The sequence below is a fragment of the Merops nubicus genome, unplaced genomic scaffold, assembly GCF_000691845.1.
Source record: "Merops nubicus isolate BGI_N331 unplaced genomic scaffold, ASM69184v1 scaffold5355, whole genome shotgun sequence".
NCBI lineage: Eukaryota > Metazoa > Chordata > Aves > Coraciiformes > Meropidae > Merops > Merops nubicus.
In genome coordinates, this window is record NW_008608902.1 from 81,830 (window position 1) to 93,524 (window position 11,695).

The 11,695-nt window shown below is 37.7% G+C and overlaps 1 protein-coding gene across 1 annotated transcript in view; it reads right to left on the minus strand.

The window, feature by feature from the left end:
- Positions 1–5,168, minus strand: part of NWD2 (NACHT and WD repeat domain containing 2) — a gene marked incomplete at its 5' end in the record, with an annotated part of 31,455 nt that extends 26,287 nt beyond the window's left edge. Inside the window, 2 exons of the mRNA XM_008940402.1 lie at positions 143–259; positions 5,080–5,168. Coding sequence (XP_008938650.1) covers positions 143–259; positions 5,080–5,168 — 206 coding nt within the window. The remainder of the gene's footprint in view (positions 1–142; positions 260–5,079) is intronic.
- Positions 5,169–11,695: the final 6,527 nt, after the last annotated feature.

Below are 11,695 nucleotides of genomic sequence, written 5' to 3' on the forward strand. Positions count from 1 at the left end.
GGATGCAGTATAGCAAACACACAGTGAGGAATATCAAATATTTTAGAATGAAGAAAAGAATACATCTGTTACTGAATCGTGCATGTTAGGATAGATGACATTATATTTTTGTGGTAAAGTAAAACATTATTTTTATACCCACAACAAAACATGGACCTGCAGAACTTTTCAAGCAATCTTCTAACAGCTTCATACGAGTCTTCTGCAGCTCAGGACTGTCCCATTCATCTGCTTCAACTCCCCAGTACAAGTCTATGACCTGGAAAATAGTATGCAACATTGTTACTTTATCATATGCCCTTTTAACGTATCAAATTAAAAATCAGCTTTGTCAACATTTCCTGTACTGCTAAGCATTGCTCTGCAGTGCAGTTAAAGGCAATATCCAGTCCTTACACAGACTGGCAGAGATTCCTTAGGCAAATGACAATTCAAGCCTCTTATTTCCCCTCACAGATAATCAGTCCCTCCTGGGACAGTCTCTCATTTCATATTCCTCTTTTTGTGCAGAGATTACCATGACAAGATCTTGATTTTATGTACTCTTTATTTGTTACTGGATTTCATATACTGGATAGGTAAGAGTAATGACAAAAGCATTGATAAAATCCTGGTTCCATGGAAATTAAAGGGAGTTTTGCTGTGGATCACAGTCAGGATGATGACTTGACACCCTGTGTCAGTTGTATCCACAGGATATAAACTCACTCTGTGCACATGGCTTGAAAGAAAGAAAATGTGTGGTTCTGTAATATTGTACTTCCTTTGTTAGCTGGTCTTTGTGACTTTGGAAGCAGAGATTGTCTAGATATGCAGGATGCAGGCTGTTGAACCTTTCTTCTGTAACTGCAGACTCAGTTTTGGGATGGCCATTAGTTGCAAACAAACTCCTGGAAGGAACTGGAATATGCATGCTAAACCTATTTTAAGAAATTAAGCATTGAAGTGTGATTTCACCACATATTTTTACTAAAAGGCTAAATTCTTACTGTTGGAAATTGAATTAAAAAGAATAAGGATCATATGTATGCGTTTCTTTTGGAATAAAACTTATGGTAGATGCTACTACTCTGTCATGTAAGCTGCTACTGATTGTTAGCATCATGTATGTACCTTGAACAAAAAAAAAGTCCAAATGGATAGTTGAAAAAAAAAATCAAAATTGTATTAAGACATGAATATATTACAATATAGTTCATTGTAGTATTATTTGTACTGTGGAATTACTCTGCTGGTTCCACAAGAGACAGAACCACAAAATCTGTTTTAAATATAAGACCTAATACTGAGTTGATATAAAAGTAAAATTCAGTTTACAACTTGTTCATCTCCTTGGGAAGTGTCTCATAACAATAACTGCCAAGGTGTAAGACCTAATCCTAGAAGCATTTATGCCCATGTTTAATTTTACTACCAAAAATCTCAGTTATTTCTGCCAGAAAAGTTTGGGATGCGTGTCAGTGCTAGCTAGAGTAGGCACACTGTTGCCAAACAAGAGAGGTGGTGTACCATCTGACTGATGATGTGTGAAATAGTCCTATGTAGAAAATGAATTATAGCTTACACTGCCAAAAAAATACACTCAGTGTCTTTACTCTTTATGGAAACTCGGTTCAAAAATTTCGCTGGAACGAGCAGCTTCTGCTTTAAAAAACTGCATCTCAAACAGCCTTCCTATCTCCCTTATTTGCACTAATTTCTTCTCTGCCCTCTTCTCTTTTAGTGTGATTAGGAAAAAAGCATTCCCTTCTTCCTCTCTCTCTTCTGTTACTTATGACTTCAGTATTGAACTTCACATTGTATACAGCTGTCTGATTACTTCAATGATGTATGACAGAGCTTAAGTATTCTAGTCATAAAATTAGAGCATCTCAGCATACAGTCAAAAATATTTGAATTACTGGTTGAATGAATTTATTGTGCTGCTTGAGTTCATTTGAAACATAAAAGCAATTTCTATTTTAATTAACTGTTCAGAAATCACACTAACTTTGTAAATGTGAAGAGGAAATTCTCTGGAACAGCAGATATTCTAGGGGCTCAGTGGCTGCCTGCTGTGTGTTTTAACATCACAGATTATTTTTACTGGGTAACACAATTTTGGCATATAGTATCTTAACATGTTCAAATTCTGTGTTGCAAGAAGAAATATTTTAGCCTTCAAACCTCTAAGAATTCCAAATGAGAGGCTTATCAGTTATTCTTTATGCCAGCTAAAATGAATAGGATTTACAAAAGTAAAGAAATGGAAGAAGACAACTGTATCTGATGGTGAAGTACATTTTAACTTATGCTTGGGAAAACTGTGTGACAAACACCCACTAACTTTCAGTAAGATTGTCAAGGTGAGATGACAATCAGTGCTCTGTGTGAGAGCTATTTACACACAGTTGACTGATGCTCGTCTTGTTCATTTCCACTCTAGTCACCTAAAGGAGACTTTTAATTCATAATTCAGCATTTCCTTCTGCTTATTTTAGGTTTCACAGATTTTTCTAAGAAAATGAAATAATTTCATCTTTATTGCTTCCAAGTGCTTAAAAAACACTAAGAAATTTCATTTATGGAAAATTCCACTTTCCTTCCAAGACATATCACATGGTGAAAATGATTTGAAACGGTTCATTGTTTCAAATAAGAAACAAGTACACTGCTAATTAACTATGTTTAGTTATCCTCCAGAAATTTTCTATTAAAACTACCTTCTTTAACCTCTCTGTCTTCCCCTAAAAAAAATACTGTAGTTCAGGTACAAAACACCAACACCATGAACTCTGGAATTCTTTTTCTCAGCTTACTTGCTTTCTGTCTTCACCAATACCTGTTTATCAGGAATATTTTCAGATTCAATGGAGAAGGAAGTCCATCAAGTGAACAAATTCATAGGGTGATTGAATATATTCAGTTCTGCTTCCACACAAATGGGGGTTATGTTCCCTGACTGCTCCCACCAACTTGAAGACACCTGACAGATCTCATACTTTGCAACAGAAAGCACTTCTCAGTACAGCCATATGATTTAGCAGAGGCTGGAGTGATCAATGTAATACAAATGTATTTCATTTGGGTCATGATTTACCAGGAAGAGGGTGTATTCAGGACAACCTATATTACAGAGCACTTGTGGTAGTCACATGCAAGGTAGTTCTTAATTTGGTCAGTAGAAGATTATGTATCAGGATGAAAAGTTAGGTGTTCTGCTCTTCACAGGGAAATATAAATTTATCCCTGTATCTGAAAAGTACATAATACTTTCTTGACACCCCTGCACTAAAAACTGTCTTCATTTTGGATGCTAACTTATGAAACTCAGTGTATCAGGAATGGAAAAGGCAAAACAAAATAGTTTTGATAAAGTTTACCTCAGAGCTTCCTGCAAAATGCTTTACTACTTTCCCTTGGTAATTTTTTGTACAGGTTTTCCTCCGTTGCTTCCACAGAAATGTAATAGTTTTCTGGCTGTTTTCAGAAATGTGTCAGTGGAGCTGTCTCTCAGACCTCATATCATGTAAGGATGCTCCTGGTGTTGAAACTATATAATAAACCAATTTGCTTCCATGAATATCAACTAGACTAAACTTAATTATTCCTCCCCTAGAGACTATATTACAATCCATTTGAAGGAAGATGTTTTCTTTCAAAAAGAATTCAGTGGATTATGATCTACTTGGAAGATACATTTCCTTCCTGTCACTGAGATGTCTCCTCAAAGATGACTGAGAAATAGAGTTTGGATTTTCCATTAATATCACATGCTAGTAACAGGAGAAAAAAAAAAAAAAAAGAAGCTTTATTATATAAATATCTTTTGCTATTCCTTGCATCTACCATTGCAGCTGGGACTCCCAATCAGCTGATGAGCTAGGACCTTCAGATGAAATTCTTTTATAGCCATAATCAAAAATCACTCTGGAATTTACCACCATGCGGATTCAGCAACTCCACTGTGAATTAAAACCAAATTTCCCAATTTAAGAACTTGTTATTTTGATTAAAAACCAGCTGTATGTGCATCAAGAATAATACACTGGGAGGAACAGGATGTTGCATAAAAGGCATTAGCTGTTTCCAAGCTACACTCTGGAGAGTTGAGTTTTTGGGGCCACTAAGATGGGAGGTTAGTTCTAGTATGTAAGGAAGGCTTGAGGATGTAGAACCAGAATTTCTGAAGAACTGAAATATTTTTTTCCAACATTGCATGCTGTATTTGCATCTCTTAGCAGAGAGCCAGTTCCTGGCCTGCTGACACATATAGGACTTTACTGGATGACTTCACTGGACTGTGAATTAAGATGTACCCGACTTAAAAGTACCAGTGACTTTAACTGTGATGCTAAACTCACACGTTTCCAGTCAAATGCAGCTGTAGTTATTACTAAATGGGTCCTAGCAAAGGTGTGGATGAGGTCTGTGTGCTCCACAACAAACAAAAACATGAACTGACTGAAGCAATGGGAATTTTACAACTGACATGAAAGGAAGCAAATTCCATAGTATACAATCACAACAGGAATGTCACACATTCAATTCATTTTGGTAATCAGTTTCAATATTCACCTGGTTAAATTATTTTCTATATTATAGTGGAAGACAAACCTGTAGTTTGTAAGGGTAGATATAATATGACAATTATGTGAACATACAGATCATGCTACTTCAATGATGATTACATGAAATTAAAAGTAGGTTACATGAACTTAAGTATCGTTTCTAGAATTAAAACATGGTAATTCAGATGTAACATTATTTCTTCTTAAATACCTTGAATGTCTAAAAGAGACGTGGTTTCATTAAGTTGCTAATGTGAAAGTCATCTGTTTATTGCCATATTGTTTTTACCACCAGGGCAATGTTGCATTGTAAAACCATGTGTTTTTTAATCTATTCAGAATTTGCCTCAAATCTGCCTGTAAAATAATTTAAGTACATCAGTACAATTAACATATGAAATGCGTTTTTAGCAATCTTCTATTTTACCAAAGATATTTAAAAATGTAAATGACATTTCAAAAGTTATCGGTTCTAAATAGAGTTAATTTCAAGAAAAAGTAACACAAGATTCAACACAGCAAAACCTACCTGAAATTCCAGCCCATAGTTTTCCCTGCAGAATTCCCTCAGCTTAGGGTACACATGTTCTCTCAGGGCATGCCTTTCTGCTACTGTATCTGTGTTGGGAAAAAAGATGTTATGAACAAATACTCATATGAACTCTGTTCTTTTAGTCAGACATATAGATTTATCACATAAGAAAGAGCCCTTAACACGAGTCCTTAACACACACACACACAGACACACACACAGACACACACACAGACACACAGACACAGACTCACACACAGACACACAGACACAGACTCACACACAAACCTAATGGAAATCAAGTGCTGGGATTTAATCTCCAAATGGTAAGTTGTACAAACACATCTGTGTGGAACATTAGGCTTCCTACACATCTTAATATTGAGCGTATTTCAATACAGTGCAGCTAAATTTATTTTTTAATTTGGCAGTCAAAATTTCTTTTTCAGTTTGGTTTCTATATAATTTTCAGGAAACTGAATTTTATGAATAAGAAATAATGTGGAACAAAGAGATATCAAAGATGAAAGAGATCTCCACACTTAGAAATAAATAAATAAATAATATGAATTAATGACATTGTGTCAAACACTATCACTTTACATCACATTTAATCTGATAGCATCTTAAAAGGAAGAAAGCTGTTATTTATGGTGTCTTTTGGTCCAGGTGATCCCTGCTAAATGCACAGTTCTGACAACATGTTATTCTCACCAGGCGAAATGACATGTGTTTTCATAAAAAAGTACAATATAGCAATGACACCAACATTATTATTATGTTCTGTCTGTCCAGATTAATCTGAACACATTTATATAAAACATATCACTCAAGAAACATACAGTCAAGTGTGAAGTAAATTCAGTTAGTAATGAAATCTGGTACAGATAAGAAATTTTATTGTCTTGCCCAATAAGACTAAGATACGTAATTAACTTTGATAAGTCTTGACTGTGACCAATGTTGATTGTTCTAAAACATGGAGGGATGACACCATTGCTAAGTTATTTTCAAAAATAAAACACAACAGTTGTAAACCACTAGATCTGAGTGCCATGTGAAGAAAAACAAAGTGTTAACCTATGAATGATGGAGAACTTCTACTCCAGTTAAAGCAATATTTGTGTAACTGCACTGAAACAAATCAATAGGTTAAAATTGATTTAACAATTCCCCATCCAGAGAAACATATACAAACCTAACAATGTTATATTTATCAGAGTTATAGCTGTTACATCTAAGTCAGAGGTCTCTTCATAAAATCAGTCACCAATTTGAAATATTTTTTTTATTTTGACAGTTCTATGAGAGTGTGAAATCCGTAATTTAATTAATTACCCCAAATTCATAGTATTTAAATACACCTTTTATATATTACGCAAATGTGTGGTATAATGACAATTTATTTTTATAGAGAGAAAGCAACCCAGAACATCTCCCGAAAATTATTTCTTGTGAGACCTTCATCAAGGTAAAAAGGCTATACCACAATAGCTTAAAAGTACAGCCATGAGTGTAATCCAGTTTATGTGAATTACCACAGGTCTTCCTTCGCAAACTTTTGATGGGGTAAAAAACCAATGGTGTAGCAGTTTTCATAAAACATGTTCTCAAAGTGCAACAATTTTATGTAATTACGATTTCATGTTTTAAAATATGCTAATGTGTTCTGAAGACAACAGTCCAGAAGCACTAGTCAAGTGCTTGCTCCATTGCAAACTTTCTGTTTGGCTGTGGGCACGCCACTCAATGAGAGATCCTAAATCCAAAGTTGCACAGCTTTTACATATCTAATTTGAACACTACCAGTAAGACAGACCTTGCTCTGGGCTACATTTGGAGGAGCATGGCCTCATTCCCTCCCTCCTCACTTCCCTCTCAGGAAGTTACTACTCTCCTCTCCCTGGCACTGAAGAGGCTGCACCAGGAGTGCTGTGCCCAGCTCTGGGCACCCCAAATCAAGAGGATGGGGAGGAAACTGAAGAAGCTACTGAGATGGTCAGGGCCAAGAGCACATGTCCTGCAAGGGGAGACTGGGGGATCTGGGCTTGTTTAGATCAGTGAAGAGCATAAAGGGGACCCGACCGCAGCCTACAATTACTTCTAGGGCACTTATAAGATGATGGAACCAAGCTCTTCATGGCAGTGTCAGACAGTACAGTACAACAAAGGCAGTAACTGTATTACACTTTAGGAGGTTCCGACTGGACAGTAGAGAAGCTCCTCTGTCCTTGAAGCTCTTCAAGGCTCGACTTATGCTTGACCAAAGTACTGTTGGCAGCACTTCAAGAGGGAGGTTAGCCTAGATAACCTCCTGAGTCCCCCTTGCAAGGAGCAGTGATCCTGTCTCTCACAAGAATCTGCAGGTTTTGCTTAGTCATCCAGGCCCCTTGTACAGTGCCTGGGAAGACATCTGCTACTGTGTGGACCAGTAAAATAGCTGGTGCAAAGGACCCAATGTCCATGACATTACTTTGGCCTGGACTCAACCCTTACAAATATCTGTAGTGTATTAAGTGAAATCCTTGAGTTATCTTCCTGTTTTTCATCCAAAAGTAACCCAGTTCATGTACACCAAGACTTCTCTATGATGCAAGTCAAAGTATATCAGATAGTGATAATAATGAGATTCATCTCAGAAACGTACTCCAGCTCTGGATGAATAGAGACACATCCTACAAATATTTAGGAATGGAGTGCAAAAACCAACACTCTCAGCCCAGAGCTGCCTGAGTTAGTACATAAGGAACACAGGAGCGGACGAGTTGCTTCCTCCTTAGGATCCACACTCATTAATTTTCTCTCATGCTTTACTGCCTAAGTCAACCTTTTCTTGCAGAATGTAGTACACAGCTAACGAGGCTAATTAATAACCCCAGAAGGCTGCACTGTGCCAATGCAGCAGTATTATTTTGGCTCCAAAGCAACTTTTCTCAGCACTAGCTGGGAGTCGCTGCACTGCACAGTGTTGCTCTACCTTGTGACAAAAGCTACCGGCATACTTTGCTGTATTTGAAATACTTCACTTTGTTGGCTTTTTTTAATGTTCACAGTGACTGAGACCCTTAGATAAATCAGTGATAGAGGGCTATATAATCTATATTCTTTGCCTTAATGCAGGTTAGTTTTGGCATACAAGTCTATGAAAAAACAAAGCATCATATGTCTTCATGACTGAGCAGAAGAAACTGTTGAAAACCAACTTACTACTCAGCTACTGAGTGAAACCAAAATGATTCTTGCTTCTCCAAATGGAAATTAATAACGACTACAGCTTTGATATTACGGAAACAACAATTCACAGTTACTGTTTGCAGTTACTGAAATAACTGCATGACAGTGGACAAAATGGTCTTACTAGGAAACTGAAATAGGCTAAGTTTCCGGAACAAAAAAAAATTATTGAAAAAGGGCAGAAGCTGAGAGTAAGCATAATTAAATGATAAATTTGTTGTCTTATGTATACAATAGATAAAACCATAATTATTTACACTGCAGAACCCCACTGGCTCTAGTTTTAGAACATGGTGCTGTTCCCTGCAGTGTGACTTGTAGAGTCTTGTTCAGAAAATGAAACGACACATGGCAAGAGTAGTGATACAGTTCTCATACCTTATAAATTAAATAGAGATAGAACATTCCTTCAACTAAAACAACGTTCAGGCTAAGACACTTGTCATACCCATCCTGTACTTTTATTCCTACTTCCAAATCTAATGGAATGTTCTTATCTAATTGGAATTTGAGTGTGATGCTTATATTAATGAATTTTAAGAATTGCTGTATTTGTAATAAATGACAAAACTTTAAGGAAACAGAAGTGCATACAGTTAAGATGAACTACAGGAATTAGTATGGATGGCAGATAAGCTGGTTTAATTAAATAAAATCTAATGTGAATTACAGTGACAGCAAATCTGTGAAGCTGGCAGATCCTAACAACAAAAATGTCACACAGGCAAATTTCACCTTCCAGGCTGCTGCTGCAGATGAACGGATTAACTAAATGACATTCTTCAGGCAGCCAAGATGAGATAGTACCTGTGAAATGAGCTTTAATGTTGGTTCTGATACTCTGAAATCCAAATGATAATCCACAATAAACTGTGGGAATGAAACTGCATCTGAAAAAGAGAAGACTTAAAAAAACTCCAACCCAATCCTAAACCTGTCTCCAGTATTTAAAAGAAACCAAAAGACACGGTCTTGAGCAAGACAATGACTTGCTGAATGCACAACTTCCATACCAGTGCTAGCTCTTACAGATGGTTGGCTCCTAAGCCAGCCCAGAACCACACTGTCCTGCCCACCCCACCCTTGAACGGACTGCAAATGCCACTGCAGCCCTCCCTCTCCCCGTACATCCCCAGTGTCATGCTGAGGACTGAACTGAATTACCACATATGCATTTATGGTCTTTCTGCAAATAATAGGCAATCACTGCTTAAATAAGACTGTTTGTGTGAAGTGTGATTTCTGAAGGCTTGTAGCTCAGTCAAATCACTGCCAGTTTTCATTAGAGTACTCCAAGGTGCTGCTTCTCAGTGTGAACTATTTCCATGCCAAAGTCTGACCTTCAAACACAAGCTGTTCTGCTATTAAAGTAGCTTATTTTATTTTTAACAGGAAAAGTACATTTTATATTCTTATGTTAGTAAACAGATGATCTGTATTTACAATTTCCAAACATTAATCTCTGGGATAAAATAAGGCATGGAAAATAGCCTAGTTGAAGAAAATTTCAAAATGTATATGCAAGTGAACAGAAAGGGTTAACATGGAAGCCTGATGGAAAATCTCTGTTTTCAAGCATCAGTTATTTTGCCCTAAGACCAAACAGTTTCTCTGCTGTTGGTCATACTGTTCTGAGTTCAGCTACAGGGCTGCAGTCACACGATGACCAAGGCTTGGCACAGCTGAATAAAGAGTCTGCTCAGCCCCATCCTGCTGTCACAGGGGGTGTCAAGGTGGGAACAGCGAGCCCCACTCGACCACCCTCAAAGGAGCAGCACATTCAGGTTGACAGCCTGTTCCCAGAAACGTAAGCCATGAGTAACCTTACCCATGCATGGTGCAAGCTAAGGCCCTCAAGCAGGGGAACATTCTGTGCGGGGCGGGTGTTTGTGCTGCCCTAGCTTGACTGACAGAGCAATGCTGCATTTCACAGCTCCCGGGAGCTGGCAGGAGAATTATTGACTGACATTAACAAGTTGAGGCAGGCAGCTGAACCTGGAAGAACCAAGACAGAAAAGGAATAAAATAAAACAAAACAAAACAAACAAACAAACAAACAAGACCTGCCCTTGCAGCTGTTCAAGGCACCACAGAAATGGACGTCATATAGGGGCATGGAGTTGCCTGCAGGTTTCATCCCCAGCCTGTCACTTGAGAAAGAGCAGCTCCTTGTATGCACATGAGACACAGTTTTTGCATCTCTCCTGTTCCTGATGTTTCTGCACTTTGCAGTGGTCAGGACAGAAGCTTGCAGGGGCTCTCGACCTCACCTTTTTTCACAGCAGATATGGTTGCACACAGATACGGTTATTATAATGTAATGCCAGAGTCTGTTGCACAATTATAGAAGCCATGGATGAGCAGAGAACTTCAGACTTCTTCTAATCTAGTCCTGATTACATATCTACTCAGACACCCAGCAATTTGCTTCCTCAAAGTATTCTAAATGCTTAGATTTGCTGGATGGGTAGGACAGTTGGTTTTTGTTTTTTTTTTTTTTTTTTTTTAACACACTGCAATAGCTAAAAATGTGGGTATTTTATAACTATTGTCTATTAACTGCAGTGAGAATTTCCGCACTTGAATTATCTAAGGATATGATGCAAATAAAGTTAAAAATTACTTAGCACCAATACAAAGTAAGGAAGTGGCTGCCAAGCCTCTCCATGCTAGTATGTTCTTGTCACATATGACTATTCAGCTGAAGTATTCCTTTTAAACTGCCTTTTTTTTTTACTGATAGTGCACAATAGCCTTGTGTATTACCCCTGCTGCTAAAAGCTTTGAATACTAATAACAAATGTCCCTAAATATTATGGAAACCTTGTCTCTGAAAATAATACCATAATAATAAGTAATTTGCGTTTCTATAGTGCCTTTCATCTGAGAATCTCAGAGTACTTTGCAAGCAATGAGTTTGAACCAAGTAGCTGGTAGGAGAGGGAAAAATTACTTGAGCTACCTACTACATTTGCCTTCCTAGAAAATTAACTCCTTAGACTCTGTTGTCCTTTCCTTCCCTTGGTATTTTGTTGAGTAAAGGGCATTGGAATAAGCATCCAAAGCTTACTGAGGTACACAGCTGTGTGTCCTCACCCAGCCTGATGGTGGGAGCTCTCACAGGATCTGCAGAAAGCATGCATGACTCTGCTGGACTAGGGACAACCTAGATCACAGTCCTTCAGCTCAGAGCTCAGCACGGGAGCCACCAGGCTGCTGTATGACAACACAGGTAGCATCTCTGTCTCCTCAACTTTCTCAGTTCTTAAAAAAATACAGCAGTGGGTCCAGCATTAGAGCCCAGAGGAATGGATGGTTGATATGAAAGTCAGAAGAAATAATGAAAAATTACATTCAAATAGCAAGTAATCCAGAAAGG